Source organism: Choloepus didactylus, chromosome 4, assembly GCF_015220235.1.
Source record: "Choloepus didactylus isolate mChoDid1 chromosome 4, mChoDid1.pri, whole genome shotgun sequence".
Lineage (NCBI taxonomy): Eukaryota > Metazoa > Chordata > Mammalia > Pilosa > Megalonychidae > Choloepus > Choloepus didactylus.
In genome coordinates, this window is record NC_051310.1 from 34893064 (window position 1) to 34911078 (window position 18015).

The following is an 18015-nucleotide window of genomic DNA, read 5'->3' on the forward strand; positions in this document are numbered from 1 at the left end:
CCCTGGTTCCACAATATAGAAGGGAGATTTTTTTTTCCTGTGTCCTTATATGGAAATACGGACATTTTCCCAAATAACAAAAAGAGGTATGCAAGTTGTTAGTGAAACCAAAATAATACCTATAGTTCAGATACATTATATGTGAAAACAGCTAAGGAACAAAGGAAGAAACTCGCAGGCATTCTGCTAGGGGCTAAGGAACCAGTCTTACATTCACTGAAACAGTATTTTATGTGCCAGGAGCTATTTTAGGTTCTGAAGATAAAGCAGTGAACAAAATAGACAACAGTCTGTGCCCCCACGAAACGGGACATTTTAGGAAGACAGATTAACAAACAGGATAAATAAGTGAATCACATGTTACATTAGATAGAGGCGAGTGCTAAGGAGAAATATACAGAGGGAAGTGGGCAGATGGTGTTGGGGTCTGGAAACATAAAACAAGAAAGGATTTGAGAGCTGGAAGACAGGAAAGTAACTCAACTACTCTGAGTCCCAGTTTCTTCATCTGTAACATAAGAAAAAATAGCTCCTTCTGCAGAAGGCCCAGGGTCTTAGGACTTACTTTGTCACTTTTAAGCTATTGGACTTTGGGTATGAAAGTTATAAAGAAAGTTCTGCCTCTCAGAACCTCAGTTTCCTACTATGTAAAAGGAAGAGTCTTGCCGAGCCTATTTCACATGGTTTTTGAAAATCATTAATATATGTAAAACATTTAAGAACTAATAACCTATTACATAACTAAGAAATTGAAAGAAAAAAAACCACACATACGTATTTTATAGGCTGCAAATCTCTGCGAATGGTCAGAAGAGCCTCAAGGCTGAAAGTAAACAACGAACTAGATAACCAACTGCTTGTATAGATTCTCTGCTTTGGTAGGGAAAAGGCCAATGCACATCACCAGGTTATACTGAGTAGACTAGTAATCTAATATTAGATTAGGGATAAAATAATCAAATGAAATGTTCCTAAGTGGACACCTTAATTATTATGTGGCATTTGTCAAATTTTAAAATGCTTTACAGTTCCTTTATGTTTGCATTTATTTTGTTGGTGGGACTTCAGTTCCAGAAAAAAAACTAGATGGACTAAAAGGAGTTATAAATACAGAACAATCATTTAAATTTCTAAAGGCAGATAGTCCCATCTTCCGGGTATTTCTGAAGCTGCCCCATAAATATTAATCAAAGTAAATGATTCCAAATACAGGCTGTTCGTTGTGTATTCCTTACTCATTTTCACATCTTAACTCGTCACCACCTAATATTTGATGGCATCCTAACAGTGGTTTGTTGTATCAACAAATATACTGGTATGTATGCATGACAGTGGCACACAGTAGGTACTCAATATGTATTTGTTAAATGAATGCGTAAATGATTACCGTGCGAATTTGCTTAGTGTGGACTAGACAATTTGATTCCTATAATGTTTGTGCATTTAAAACACACAACTGTCCCCCTCCCCTGACATACTATGTCCCTCTCTCAGACTGGACTAAAACACGGTGCTTTACTTAACTTAAATACAAAATTCAAATTCAGTTTGAATATAACTTAGCAGAGAAGACGCTGAATGTTTGCTAAATAAGCAAAATACACATTCAGAAAGCCAAACACTTAACTCCAGCTCAAATACCTGTCTCAGAGGCACGCACTGGACCACTTGCCTAGTTTCCATTCACCACGTAACCTCAATACGTTCTTTTCTGAGGTACCGGCCCACACTCGCCCAATAACCAAGTTAGAATCTTTCCGCTCGGCCTCCCGGGGTTTTTCCTCCCTCTGCCTCTCAAGCCCATCAATACGTCCTCTCAAGTGATGTCACCAAGGACCGAAGGCGCTGGGGTAGTTGCAAAACGCCAAATCTCACCGGGCGGAGCCTCTGCCTTCAGCTCCACGCGCTTAAGCGACCAGGAAGCCGACCCAGTGAAGACTTGTGGCCGTTCCCTATTGGAGTTTGGTTGCTATGGTATCACCGACCTTAAAACTCGCGGGTACAGTTCCGGAAGTGAAAAGAGAATTACTTCCAGGGGTGCCCATACTTGCCATGGCCGACGGAGAAGTAATTGAGTTCCACAAAAATCAAACTTTTGTAACAAAACTTCCAAGAAATTCACCTTTAAACACCTTAACTTGTAGTTCTGACGCGGTACCACATCGATTCTTCCCTTTTAAAAGATTCACTATGTACTTTTCCCCTATTTGCCAGTCTCCAAAAGGGCGCCTACGGCATTGGCGGGTCAGAGGTGAGCTACGTGGACCCTCCCGGTTCCGGTGCGGTTGAGGCCCGGGGTGGTGAACGAGTCTCCGACACCATGTCTGGTTTGTCTGGCTTGCTATCCCAGCGTGGCCCTTGCCCGTTGGCGTTGCTACTTTTGCTCCTGGTCGGCCCCAGTTCGGTCCTCGCCATCTCTTTCCATCTCCCTGTTAACTCCCGCAAGTGCCTCCGCGAGGAAATCCACAAGGACCTGCTAGTGACGGGAGCGTACGAGATAAACGATCAGTCTGGGGGCGCAGGCGGCCTGCGCACCCACCTCAAGGTACGGCACTGGGCGGTGCGGGGCGGGTAGGGAAGGCCACAGGTGTAGGCGAGGAGAGGCTCGGGATCTGGGGGTTCGGGTTGGTCAAGGCCTGCGAGGGGTGCGCTGGCCTCTCGGGATAGTGAAGGGCGTGCCGTCGAGACCGCCCTTTCACCCCACTCGTTGCGGTTCGCTGGGCGGGGCTGGGCGCCAAAGCCTAGGGACTCGTAGGAAGGCCGCGAGACCTTAGCGGATGGGGTGACAGCTGAGATGGGGTGGCCTCTACTTTGTTTCGGTCCTTGTCAGGTCCCTGTACTTGTTTTGGTCTCAAGTACTATAAGCTGTAACTTGGTTCTTAAGAGAAGTCTTTGGATGTTGAGTATTTGTGGGGATCAATTTGGCATCATAAGACACCGTGATAGCTGCAGGATGGTAATGGAGACATTAAAGCTTATTGTGAATAATAAAACTTATTGTTCATTGAGTATCTGCTGTATGTGAGGTCCTGTGCTACATTATTTACAAACGTTTCTATTTAGTTAGTACACTGCTGTATGAAGTAGGGACTGTTAGCTCCAGGAGGAACCTGAGACTCAGAGAGGTAGAATAAACTGACAAGCATCAGAAGTGGAATTCTTAGTTTGGGAGTTAAGTATGTTGAGGGGAATGTGCTGGAATCTTATTCTCTCCTTGCTTTAATTTGCAATTCCTGTGATTGATTAAAGTCTGTTGTGGGTCACAAAATGGTCTCAGTTTCTAGTTCCTTCCCTTTGGTACCTCAGAGTCCAGATTTGGCTGAGTTTTACATAAATGTCAACTACATTTTTGGATGGGGACAACTGCTGCCATATTGCCAGTTTGGTCCTATTTGCAGTTAGGGTGGCCTGGCTTGCTCTTTGAAATAAACAAGGGTTGATTGACTTTTAGGTAATTTTATTCATTCACAATAAGCATGTTGGTGTGTGGTGTTTCTTTATTTCTTTTTAACAGAATAGGGCTCTTAGACTAAATAGGAAGAAACATTTTTACTTTTTAATATAGCTTCAAGTATAAAAAGACCATAGCTTATGTTTAAGGTATTGGGACCTAGTAGTAGTGGAGGAATAATTTAATAGATACAGTTTATTTCTACTTTTATTTGTGATGTATAAGCAATTTTCAGAGCTATAGCCCTGTGAGCCATACTTTTATTATTCTTTTCAGCTATAAAACTTCTGTCTGGCCAAGAAGTGATGATGGCATATTTTAGGGAATTAGATAAAACATTTTTGAGGTTCATGCTTCTGGCTCTTCAAAGGATGTAGTGCACAGAATGAGAATTTAAGCAATGAAAGAGACCTTACAGATAATTTAATCCTATCTCATTTCCAATGTTGCTCCCTCTGATTTGTTGTTTTTTCAATTTATTTTTTTTTTTGTTTTTTGATTTAAAAATTCTTCAGTAGCTTTCCATTGCTCTTCTGATGAAGTTTAAATTTTGCAATGTATGTGCAATCCTGAACAGTACTCTAAACTCACTTGTTTTCTGCTTTGTATCATAACTACTTATGTTCATGCCTTGTCACCATCGTGAGGGCAGGAATTGTTTTCATATTCATATTTTCCAGAGTGCCAAGCACATTGCCATGTTTCTAGTAAGCACTCAATAAATACAGGAACCATAGCATAGTATGGCCTTATGAGAATTTTATCTGGATTTAAGGCTACTGAAGGTACCACAACAGCAGAAGTTTGTGCATCTGTGTATTAGCATTTTGCCATCACTCATAGCTCTCCTCATTTCTGCTCCCTTGACATGTACTAATCAGCTTAATCTGACTACTCCTGGGGTCTTAAACCCAAGTACCAAGTAGGTAGCAAATGAATGAATTGAGCCAGGGATAAGAAAAACAGCAATAATGATGAGTAGGGGATAATTGGGAGTAGTGGAGACTGTTAATTTGAAGTGGCTAGTAATCGAATCTTGATGAGACTTGCCATGCAGCATGTGAGCCCTTGTTGCCAGATCTGACTTTTTAAATGAAATCAGAAATCCAGAATTTGTTGTGAAAGTTTCTGATTTTTAAATGTCACCAACTAATTCATATTGGTTTTGGCATTGCTTTTTCTCGGTTTCATAGAGACTGTGCGATGAGCCCACCATATCAGATTGAACAATTATTGGGGTCTTACCACACTTGCTTCATCTTCACTGCTTTCCCCTCTCACTTTTTGCAGGATCTTTTTGAAGTAAATCCCAGATTTCATGGTGTTTCACTCTTGTATACTTAGGCATCCATCTCTTAAAAAATGTGACCATGCCACAATGCTATGGTCACACCTCACAAATTAATAATAATTCCTTAATATCATGGAATAATACCCATATTCAAATTTCCCCACCTGTGTCAAAAATGTCTATTTAACGTTAGTTTGTTGTCTTTCTGAAGTCTCTTTAGAGCAGTCCACTCTTCCCCTTTCTTTTAATGCTTGCTGTTGTATTGTTGGAGTCAGTTGCCCTTAAAGAATGTCCTACATTTTGGATTTGTCTTTGTTGCTTCCTTGAGGTCATTTAACCAGTTCTCTCCCCCATATTTCCTATAAAAGGAATCAGCTATAAAGATGTAATTTCATTCAGGTTTATCTTTCTGGCAAGGGTGCTTCCTGGGTGGTGCCGTATACTTCATGTGGCATCACAGCCGGAGCACACCATGCTTGTGTCCCATAGTGCTGCTAAGATTGATGGGTGGATTCAGGTGTGCATTCATTTCCTACTGCTGCTGTAACAAATTGCCACAGAGTTAGTGGCTTAAAACAATACACATTTATTATCTTATAGTTTTGGAGGTCAGAAGTCCTAAAATCAAATGTCAGCTCGGCTGTGTTCCTTCTGGAGGCTCTAGGGGAGAATCAGATTCCTTGCCTTCTCCAACTTCTAAAGGCCACCTGAATTCCTTCGCTTGTGGCTTATCCCTCCATCTTCAAAGCCAGTAGCATAGCATCTTCAAATTCTCATTCTCTCTCTCCCTCTCCCTGTCCTTCTCCCTCTCCCTCTCCACCTGCCTCTGCTCTTATCATCACATGTCTTCTGCATCTCATCTTCCCTCTTTCCCATATAAAGACCCTTGTGATTTCATTGGTTTTGGATAAGTCAAGATTATCTCCCCATTTTGAGGCCCTTAATTTATGCACATCTGCACAATCCCTTTTGCCATGTTAAGGTAACATATTTATAGTTTCTGGGGCTTAGAATGTGGACACCTTTGGTGGGTCATTATTCTGCCTGTTAACAGCCTAAAGCCTCCATTGTAAAGCTTCTTAATCTTTCACTTATGAATTGGTCTGAATTTATTATTTCATTAAGGTTGTAAAATGATGATTTTCTTAGACTGTTATTTCATCCCTATTTTTTAGCTGGAATTATTCTGTAAAGAATTCATCACTTAAGGCCATTTAATTACTCTAAAGTTTACAATTCATGTAGGAAAGAAAAAATCTTTACAATTCATGTTAAAAATTCATTCTAATTAAATTGGCAATTTTCAGAGGAAGGAATTGTTGCCCTTGTCATTTTTAGTGTTGTCCAAAGAAGGGCTTGTTTTTTTCTTTTTAAGAATTATAATGAATTCATTTTTTGCTGTTTAAAGTCATTATGTTTCAGTCAATTGCATTCAGTCTTCATGCTCAGATTGTCTTTCAGCTCCTTCATATTGGCTCCTCTGTTGTTTTGACACAGTTTCATTAGCCTTTGATAGCTTCCTTGTTTTGTGGCACAACAAAATGACCCAGACTCATCTTGTGTATGTCCAGCCCTGACCTGGAAGCAACTCTTCCTGTCTGGAGTTCTGGTCCTTTTTGTGGGAATGGTATTTATACATTTATACATAAGCTGGATGTAATTTTTAAAAATTTAATATAGTATGCAGCCCACAGAACACATTTGTGGGCTAAATCCATCCCTTAGTACAGTTTGCAATGTTTTCCATAGAGTCTGTTCACTTAATACTTGCTTTCTCTTAGTAAGCTTAAATTTTGAAGTGGCCCAGATTCTGCCTCAAAGATTCTCTCTATGCATCATTTTGGGTTCTGAAGTGCAACTCCTCAGTGCAAGAATCCAATTGGCTCAGGTCCTTTTTATATACCAGGCCATATCCTAGGTCTTGATCAGCCTATAGATTATCTTACTTTGGTCATGTGCCCACTCCTTGTTCAAGCAGTTTTGTTTGGGTTGGGGTAGGAGGAAAACTTGGTACTTCTTGTACAAAACCTGGCCAAGTGGGCTTGACGTTTAAGTGATTGCTCTGAAGGAGGCAATCTCCCTTAGAAGGATCACTGTGAATGTGGTGCCTTGATTGACCTGTTTGATTCACCTTCTTCCTGTTTAGGAACGCCTTAATGCCCAGTGAATACTATCTGTGTTATCATGTATCACTCTGTGTTGTAGTAGTGTGTTTACCCATTTCCTCAGATAGACTGTAAGTTTCTTGAAGCAGAGACTGTCTCATTTGTCTCAATGCTTTTGTCTAATAGTGGTCCCAGCACATAGTAGGGCTTCAACATAAGGAACTAGTGAACAAATTAATGGTCACTCTTCTAGCCTTGTCTCTTATCTTTCCCTCTTCCTTCCTCTTCATTTCCTACCTTCCACTGCTTGAGGCTAGCCATACTGAACACCTTACAGTAATGTTCTCTCTATCTGGAACAGTCTTTACCTTTATGCCTCTTCTAAATGCCTCCCTTACGTCCTGTTTGGAATGGCACTTTTCATGTAGTTATGGTTGCTTGCTTTGGGAACTCCTTAATGCCTTAGTCATCTTTGTCTCTTCAGTCTATTGTACCATGTACACATTGTTTTAGAACTGAGTTAAATATCTCAACCTCCCTGAGAAGCCCTGTGGTATAGCGGAAAGAGCCTGGATTTGGGTCAGACAAATTTGGTTTCAAATCTTGGCAGCTCCACCACTTAATGGGTGTATGGCAATGGGGTACTTACTTAACCTCCTCCTCTGTTCCCTTATCCCTGAGATAGAAATGATAGATCTCTTGCAATTGTTGTGGTGTTTCTTGCGTGGGCCCACTATGGTGCTTTGTAGATGTTAATACTCTTTTTTTTCCCTCCATGTTGAATTAAAATTGAATTGCTAATCAATCTCTTGCCCATTATGTCTTGCAATGACCAGATAAGGAACATCTTAAAGAGAGATATTCTGAGTGTTTTTTGTTTGTTTTTGTTTGTTTGTTTGTTTTGTTTTGTTTTTTGTAATTCTCCCATTCCTTCAACAAATATTTATTTAGTATTTTTAGTATGTGCTAGGTTCATTCATACTGAGCAGACAAGGTCCTTGAGTTGTAGTGGGCAGTAAAAACAAAACAAAATTTTAAAAAGTTCGTACACACAATTTTAGGTAGTGATAAGTACTACGAAGAAAAATCGAGCTTTAAAGGTTGGGTAGGGAGAGATTGATGGGGTAAGGATATTTGAGTGGTCAAGGAAGACCCCTCTGAACAGGGAGACAGAGGGATTGAAATGATGGAGGGTACTCTCCTCTGAAGATTTCTGCTTCAGGCCTACAATGGAGTTGTATTTTGTGTTGAGGTTTCTAACTGAATCTTTCCCCTAAGCCCCTTCACTGTTCATTTTACAAAATTAGACTATAACTATGCTAAATAGTATCAGATATAAAGACTTTGCTGCACAAAATTGAAGTAGGAAGTATCAGCTCATAATTCATAGTGAATATAGAAGTTTCCCTATTATTACAGGTCCATGATTAAGGCTGTTGTAGGGACTTGAAATCTCAGCTTTCTTGATTTTAAATTGAAAATTATTTTCTTGGGGTAGGGCAGGAACATGTTGGAAGCAATGTAGTTATTTTAGGTTTCTTTTTTTTTTCTTATTCCTTTGTTTTGTTTTTTTTTTTGAAATGTTGCTGTTTTTTATTCTTTTTTTAAAAATTTTTGATAAAGTTAAACATTGAATGACTGTGAAAAAAAGTAAATAAACGATGGGGGGAGGAGGGGAATGGAATGATTTGGATGTCTTTAATTCTAATTTTTATTTTCTTTTTGGAGTAATGAAAATGTTCAGAGATTGTGATTAATGCACAACTATGAACAACTGATTGTACACCTTGAACAATTATATGTTATGTGAATATATCGCAACAGAATGCAGTTTACAAACAAGAAAATTATATTTTCATAAAGACTAGATGATAATATAGTTTAGTAGGATCCAGGACCACTTTTTAAAAAAATTTAGAATCCTTTTTAAAGTGAAAACTTGGGGATAATTTAATTTTAGGGGATGTCATGTGTTGTTGCCCAAGAGTGGTTTGTACTTTGAAAATAGATTATAGAAAGAGAAAAATGGCTGTGAGTTGTAATCATCATCACCAGAAAGGAGAAGAAATGCCTGATGGTAATAATTGAAGTCATTTATAAACACTTTTCCACCTGCTTCCAGATAATCTAATTTTTTTCATGGTCATTTTTGAAGAGGGCTAATGCTGATAAATAATTTTGCTAAATGGCAGTTGGGAAACCATTGGCTCATAAAATTTTTTTTCCACCAAAAGCTTATGAAAAGAGTGTATGTGCTATGGTTTTCAGGTGATTTAATTTGGAACTATAATCTTTCAACTTATTATTTTCTAGTATCTGTACTGAGGGCTGTTCTGTGTTGGAGAGGAGAAAAAATAGGATGTTTGATGCTTATCCTCCATAAGTAGCCATCCTTTATTAGTAACTATCTTACGAACCCTTACTTAGACTACTCTTTTTCTGTTGGGAAAAATATGGCCCTTTTACGTTTTTATTTGATGTGACTTTTGTCCAATGGATTAAAAACAGGTCAGTACACCTGAAACTCAGAGCTAGAGCTTGGCGGATATGAATGTCAGTATCTGTTTAAAAAGCTGAAAGAGAGTCCAGACTTCAATTAGAGATATGAATGAAGCAGATTTCCTTAGGACTAGGGCAGATTGGGCCAAGGGTAAAGGATGAAATTGACTGTGTTTTAAAATTTCAACATGTGAGACCAAGGGAAGAGATGTTTATTTGGTGCAGGATCTGTATTTCCTAAACAAGTTAACTCGTACAGTTTGTTGAAATACCATAATTACATGGAACTTTGAATAGGAAGTAAGACCTGGTAGGTTTATACAGGTTAGTGTGAAATAGCGAGACATCCCAAAGTAATTTGGGCAGAGAATAAAAATATATATGCAGGTACCCCCTTGAGGAGCAGGGGGGAAATGAGGAAGTGTTGGGCTTCCTCACCTGGATTGTTGCTGATGTTCTCATAAACATTGAGGACTGGCAGTTTGGTATGCTGAACCCTCTATCTTGGCGCTTGCTCTTCTGGAGCTCATTACTGCAAAGGAGAGGCTAAACCTGCTTATAATTGTGCCTGAGTCTCCCCCTGAGTACCTCTTTGTTGTTCAGATGTGACCCTCTCTCTCTGGCTAACCCAATTTGGCACATGAACTCACTGCCCTCCCCCCTAGATAGGGCCTGACTCCCAGGGTGTAAATCTCCCTGGCATCGGTGGGATATGACTCCCAGGGGTGAATCTGGACCCGACACCATGGGATTGAGAACATTTTCTTGACCAAAAGGGTGATGCAAAATGAAACAAAATAAAGTTTCAGTGGCTGAGAAATTCCAAATGGAGTCAAGAGGTCCCTGTGGCGGGTACTCTTACACACTATATATATAACCCTTTTTAGGTTTTAATGTTTTGGAGTAGCTAGAAGTAAATACCTGAAACTATCAAACTGCAACCCAATAGCCTTGACTCTTGAAGATGATTGAATAACAGTGTAGCTTACAAGGGATGACAGTGTGCTTGTGTAAGCCTTGTGGCTCACACTCCCTTTATCCAGTGTATGGATGGATGAGTAGAAAAATGGGGACAAAAACTAAATGAAAAAATAGGGGAGGGGGGATGATTTGGGTGTTCCTTTTTACTTCTATTTTCTATTCTTATTTTTTGCTTTTTCTGGTATAAGGGAAATGTTCAAAAAATAGATTGGGGTGATGAATGCACAACTATATGATGGTACTGTGAACAGTTGATTGTACACCAGGGATGATTGTATGATATGTGAATATATCTCAATAAAATTGAATTAAAAAAACAGTTCAGTAAATTGATGGTGCAAATGAGAAGGCTAATTGATACATTAGCATTTAATAGTATTAAAGTTTAGTTTCTTTTTGTATTTATGTATAAAATTTCTAGCTTTAAATTAAAACCTGACCTTGTGTTTCATTCTCCGTAAAAGATACAGCACAAAAAAATGTAAAAAGTTAAAGCATGTGTTACTTTGTTTAAACCTGTTGCTTATTCATTGAACAGCTGTCCATAGACTTATCTTTTGAACTGATGTAGAGAAGGGGGCTCTGCAGAGATTGCTATACCATACCATATCTTCATGATAACTTTTGAAGAGTGAGTCTGGTTTTTAGGAAAATGGAAGAAATTTGTAATGGTATCAGTAACATAGGGAATTGCTGACAGGCAGTTGATCCTACGTCACTGTCCGTCATATGCATGTATGCAGCCTAGCACGGACAGTAGAGCCCTCTGTGAAATCAGCCAGCTGGCCACAGACCAGAATTTGGCTCCCAAACAAGCATCCTACTTGAGGGAGGTTGATGTCATCTGCTTTATCCTGTGTCCCCAACCTCATTGTTCAGCATAACTGTGTGGGAAATCAAGGGACTAGTTGTTACAAAAGAACAAGGCTGTGTTTGTGCCTAAAAGGGTCACGCTGAAGGTTTTTACCGTAAATAACTTTGGAGCAATATTAAAAAAAAAAAAAAACATTTAATCTGGCTTCACCCCCACAGTTGTATTGTCAGGGCAGCAGTTCTTCCATTCTTATTCTCTTCTCTTTCTCCCTCTCTTTCCCCCCTTTCCCTTCCCCTCAGCCCCCAAGTTAAGCATGACATATTGTGTATATTAAGTTATTGTAGCAAATGTGGATAGAAACAGGAAGGGAGCGTCTATCCATTATCATACCACTGCCTGGAAATTTTCCATTTCTGCTTTTTAACACTTCTATGAAAAGAACCTCCCAGCCTCCTTGATCATATTTCGGCTTAAGCAGTACTTCCCTGCTATGCCATGCCATCGCTGAACTGTGTTGGAAATTTGAAATTTAGTGTTGCTAAATGCTTTTCATTACCTTTTCAAGTTTGACTTTGTTCTGGGTAAAATCTAGCTGTGATTCTTTGATTTCAGGAATGCAGCTGATAGACTTGCCCTTATTCTTGTTTGAAGTATCAAGATAAATTCATTTTATGCCTATTAAATGTAGCCTTTAGCCTGTCAGAGTTGCCAGTGTTTTTCATGTTTGAGGTACAGTGGTGCCTTTTGAGAGGGTTTCCAGTAATATTTTTCTAGTCTAAAATTATAGCATCTTCAATGATTTGGTGTTCTTTCTGCTTTTTCATATCTTAGGGTTATAGGCCCCTTGACTTAATATTCACATGTGAACTCTCAACTAATAAGTGTATAGCCGCATACCCCCTGATCAATATATATGCACACACAGTCCTCTCTTCTTCTCTCTGGTGTCTAATGTTGTCTCCTTCACATAATACTGGAGAAGCCTACCCATAAGGAATAGGGAGTTCTGCTCCACTTCCTTGAGGGTGGAAGATCTACATAAATTATTTACTTCTGCACTGATGATTTGTCTCTTTTTTCCCATTTATTTATATCAATATGGATTCATGGATATTAATTTTATACTTCGGGTTGTGATCCAGTACTTTATTTTGTTGCTCAAATTGTTCTGGCTTTGGCCATTGAGAGCTCTTTGAGTTGTCTTCTGGGTCTCTTTGATGACCCCTATCCTTTTTTTCTTTTTAGCACTTCTTTACTTTCTGGCACTACCAGATGTTCCAGGTTCATCTTGTATATTTCCTGCCCCAGACCTAGGATCTGTCATTTTCTCAAAGGAACTCTGGTTCCTTTTATTAAAGAGCGGTATTAGAAACCAAGATCTGGGTGGATAGTGTTGTTTTTAAGACAGCTTTTCCTAGCACTTTTTTCTTTTTAACATAGCTGTGCTTGCAGCAAGTGGCCAAAAGTAGCCCCATCCTGTTTGTAACATTAGAGAAAATGGAAATTCTGTAAGTAGCAGAAAGTGGGTTTGGATGGGGAGAGAAACCTGTTAGTCTTGGCTTCCAGAAAACTTTGAACCAAATTTATTGTGCAGCTATCATTTGTTCAATTCAAGTTCTTGATAGCACCTAATTTGCTTCTTCCTTTAGAAGAACTCTGTGCTGTTTTATTCCTAATTGCTTTATTTGCCCAGCATTTTGGCCTAAGCTACTTTACTTAAGATCTTTTTGAAGTAGGTAGTGTTTTATCTTGAATGTTTGCTAAAGGAAAGGGGGCAGGCTTCAGGAGCAGGACCTACTCAAGATCCTGCTTCCGTCTAGAATAGTCCAAGAAAATCCAATTCTAAATGAATTTATTTTCCTTGTGACTTGCATTCTCACTCATTTGACAGTTTCAGCATAAATATTCACATATTCTTGACATCAGCTTGACATCAGCTACTCTGTATATTCAATTAACACCTTTCTCCTACTGTTAAAATTGTGAACTTTGGTTTGTATTTCTTCAGAAGGTGTTATCTAGAAACAAGTCTTTATTACTTCCCATTCATTGGTCCCAAATGGATGAATCTTAGTGCTTGATGTTACTTTTGTTTAATTAAAGAGATTTATGATAAATATGTTTTTTTTAATTGTTAAAAAGAAAGAAAAGAATCCTTTAAGGGAATGCTGTTACAGTAGTTGAAAGCTGCAATTATTTAGCGTATTACCAAGGTGGTTCTATGGTAGAGTTTAAGAAGAAAAAAAAACTTGAGAACCTTTTAATGTTGATCTGTAATCAGAACATTTTAAGTAAAGGAAATTAAAAACCATCATTTCAGACATTTAGACTTTTGCCAGCTCTGGTTAGTCACTGAGCTTGGCCCCGTTTCCTATTCCCTAATTTTAGCTACCTGCTGGTTTATGTAATCATGTTGGGGTTAGTGGAGGTGGGGTTTTTTGTTTGTTTGTTTTGCTTTTTTAGGGGGTGGGGTGGGGTGGCAGTGGTGTTTATGTGTTTGTTGAGAATCAATGACTTAGCTTGAATAACTGCAAAGTTATGTGAACTAGATGAGAAATCCTACTGATTTTCAGAAAAATTCAAGTATCTGCTAGAATGCCCAACAGTCCATGAGTTAACCCAACTTCAGAGGTAAGTTGTCTACCTGGATTTCCATATATCCAAATTAGTACCCTAATATGGTTGTGTCAGCTAAAGGTTATAAGGAGTATAGAAATCTGGAGGCCATGAGGGCCCCTTGGGCATTATGCGCACTATTCCTGAAAGGTAAATTTCATAGTGATAAAAGATACAGTCTCAAGTAGTAAGTCCTTTGCCTTCTGCCTTTTGTAATGCATTTACATCTTTGCCCTAGAATGACTCTTAAATAATTTTGCAGATGTCATAGAACAAAAAAGCAAGTGGTTCTTCCATGGTTGCAATTCTTGGGCACAATGTGGAGGAGTACAATTTAAACTATTCTTCCCCTTCTGGGTTCCAGTTAGAGGTAGGGATTGTTTTTCTTTGAGAAAAACATGGTAGACTTAATTCATTTTGCAAAGTAATTAATGAAGGATTTTTACCAAAACTTTAATATTTCTGACTGTACCTGGGCACCTTTATCCAGAGAGGCTCCTGTCTTTAAATTTAAATATATATATATCTATATATCTATATATCTATATCTATCTATCTATCTATATATATATATATAGAGAGAGAGGTATCTTTGAAGGACTCTTTTAATACATTAGAGAATATAAATAAAGAATATAAAGGAGGGGTCAGCAAAATGGTGGCTAGGTGAGACAGCAAAAATCACCTCCGTGGAAAACACTAGATAAAAATCCGGAAAGTGACCCAGAACACCACTTCCAGAGTAGCACCAGCTGGACAAGGTCTGCTAAAGCCACAGGGAACGTGCGTTTGGTGAAACCAGGAGTCTGCATTCTGAAACGAGTGAGTGAGTCGGCTGAGTCCCTCGGCCACACTGCGATGTGGGGAAACGGTGGCTTGGCGTTTTAAAAAAAAAAAAAGCCTGGGAACAGCTGCAGATAAGGACGGGAGCGGTCTGGACTAATGCCTCAGTGTCTGGGGTGGAGGATACCCCTTCCCACACCCACTGCTGATTGTCTCGGGTCCAGGGGAGCAAAGGGGAGCCTAAAGGAGAGGAAGAAAAAAAAAAAAAACGCACGACTTGCAGTTGTCTCCCCAGCGGGCGGGGCTACTCCTGCGCAGGGCCTAACACACAGCACAGAGCCAAGCCAAGAAACCCAGCCTGACAGGGAGTCTTTCCCGCAGCACCGCCCACATGACACAATATCGGTTGTGGACAGTGGCCTTGAATACACCCATGGCTGATTGTCCCGGAGCTGGGAGAGTGGAGCTGTGCAGAAAGGGGGAAGTTAATGCGTCCCATTCAACCATCTTTGAAGTGGGCTGAGAACGCCCCTACACAGCCCAGCGGCCCAGGGTTTCCCTGGAGGCCGGTGCTCACTTGTGACGTGGCACGGCCCTCCGCGCCTCAGCAGAGGTCCTGGAAAAGCACAGCAGGGAGGGGGGAACTGCTCGGAAATCCCAGGGAACCTACGCCAATACCAAGGACTTTGGGGTCAGTGGCAGAGAACAGCCTTAAATCTCTGGGAGCACCTGGGAGGTTTGATTATTAAACCTGCCCTTCCTCCCTAACCGCTCAGGCACATGCCCCTCTTTGAGGGCAGACAGCACCAACAACACACCCAAATTAAGTGCACCAATTGGACCCCACAAGAATCAGATCCACACACACCACAAAGTTGGGGAGAACTGACTTGAGGGGAATAAGTGACTCACAGACACCATCTGCTGGTTAGTTAGAGAAAGTGTATGTCACCAAGCTGCAATTCTAACAAATTAAAGATCAAGTAAAGCAAATGCCAAGAGGCCAAAAACAACAGAAAATCTTAAAGCATATGATAAAACCAGACGACATGGAGAACCCGAACCCAAACACTCAAATCAAAAGATCAGAAGACACACAGTTCTTGGCCCAATTAATCAAAGAACTACAGACAGGCAGTGAGAGCATGGCACGGGATATAAAGGACTTGAAGAAGAGCATGGCACAGAATATAAAAGACATAAAGAAGACCCTAGAAGAGCATAAAGAAGATATTGCAAGAGTAAATAAAAAAATAGAAGATCTTATGGAAATTAAAGAAACTGTAGGCCAAATTAAAAAGACTCTGGATACTCATAATACAAGATTAGAGGAGGTTGAACAACAACTCAGCCTCCTCGAGGAGCACAGAACAGAAAATGAAAGAACAAAAGAAAGAATGGGGAAAAATATTGAAAAAATCGAAATGGATCTCAGGGATTTGGTAGATAAAATGAAACGTCCAAATTTAAGACTCATTGGTGTCCCAGAAGGGGAAGAGATGGGTAAAGGTCTAGAAAGAGTATTCAAAGAAATTGTTGGGGAAAACTTCCCCAACCTTATACACAATATAAATACACAAAGCATAAATGCCCAGCAAACTCCAAATAGAATAAATCCAAATAAACCCACTCCAAGACATATTTTGATCAGACTTTCAAATATTGAAGGCAAGGAACAAGTTCTGAAAGCAGCAAGAGAAAAGCAGCTCACCACATACAAAGGAAACAACATAAGACTAAGTAGTGACTACTCAGCGGCCACCATGGAGGCGAGAAGGCAGTGGCATGACATATTTAAAATTCTGAGAGAGAAAAATTTCCAACCAAGAATACTTTATCCAGCAAAACTCTCCTTCAGATTTGAGGGAGAGCTTAAATTGTTCACAAACAAATGCTGAGAGAGTTTGCTAATAAAAAACCTGCCCTACCGACAGAGAAACAAAGAAATGAGAGAGAGATATAGAGAATTTCAACCGACATATATGGAATATTACATCCCAGGTCACTGGGACACATGTTCTTCACTAGTGATCACAGATCTTTCTCCAGAATTGACTGTATGCAGGGACATAAAAACAAGCCTCAATAAAATAAAAAATAAAAAAATGAATTTGTTCAAAGCACATTCTCTGACCACAATGGAATAAAAATAGAAGTCACTAACAATCAGAGACTTGGAGAATTCACAAACACCTGAAAGATAAAAATGAGGGGGAGATGAAAACATTCCCGGATAATCAAAAGGTGAGGGACTTCATCACCAGTAGATCAGTCCTAAGCAGGCTGAAAGGAAGGGACACTAAACAATTGACTGAAACCACATGAAGAAATAAAGATTTCCAGTAAAGATCACATGGTAAATATAAATACCAATACTACTGTATTGTTGATTTATAACTCCACTATTTACTTCCTACAGGATCTAAAATACATAAACTGTAATGATAAATCGGTGGTTTTGGACTCAATGTAAAATATGTAATTTTTGACAAGAACTACATAAAGGGGGGAATGGAGGAGTACAGGAACACAGTTTATGTGTCCTATTGAAGTTAAGTTGGTATCAAAGAAAAACAAGATTGTTATAGATTTAAGATGTTAAATTTAAGCCCCATGGTAAACACAAGGAAAGTATCAGAGAATATGACCAAAGAGATGAAAAGTAGAGTAGGGGTTCCAAGAAGTGGGGGACGGGGCAATGGGGAGTTAAGAAATGAGAGTAGGGTTTTTGTTTGGGGTGAAGGGAAACGTCTAAAAATGGATGGTCGGAAGGTGATAGCATTGCAGCATTCTAAATGTGATTAATCCCACTAATGGAATGCTAGGGAGGGGTGGAATAGGAAGATTTAGGCTATATATATCTTTCCACAATTGAAAAAAAAAATAAGACAGTCTAAATAGATGACAATTAAATGCCAAGGATGATCCTGGATGGGATCTGAGGTCGGAGGAGAGGAGGCTCAAAGGGGCACAGATGGGACACAAGAAAAAAAAAAAAGGAAATGTAGAATGTAAGCTTTATATCAATGTTGAATTTCTTGAATTTCTTAGCTGCGCTTAATGACATTGCATAAAATAATGTTCTTGTCCATGGGAAAGGTATATGTGAATTATATTGTTTGTTCAAAGATATGTGCAGCTTTGCTCTCATATGTTCAGAGGACAGAGCAATAGATGATGGGTGTGAGGGAGGGAGGGAGGGAGGGAGAGAGGGAGGGAAAGAGAGACAGTGGTGTGACAGGATCTTAAAGGTGATGGATCGGGGTATCGGGGGAGGGGGGTCGGGGTTTGATGGAGTTCTATGTATGGGGTTTGTACTGTTTTTGCAACTGTTCCTGTAAGATTGAACTTATTTCAAAATAAAATTTATTATTAAAAAAAAAGAATATAAAGGAGAATATCATAATATAGTCTTCCAGGAAATAAGGTAGCTGAACAAATGTGTGCCAAATCTTGTAAGTGCTGATAAGTTGGA

At 39.5% G+C, this 18015-nt stretch overlaps 1 protein-coding gene across 1 annotated transcript in view; it reads left to right on the forward strand.

Annotated features, from left to right (window-relative positions):
- Positions 1 to 2259: 2259 nt before the first annotated feature.
- TMED10 (transmembrane p24 trafficking protein 10) overlaps positions 2260 to 18015 on the forward strand; it is a 62058-nt gene continuing 46302 nt past the window's right edge. The window contains exon 1 of the mRNA XM_037832267.1: positions 2260 to 2545. Within this exon, the coding sequence (XP_037688195.1) occupies positions 2321 to 2545 (225 nt within the window). The 5' untranslated portion in view covers positions 2260 to 2320. The remainder of the gene's footprint in view (positions 2546 to 18015) is intronic.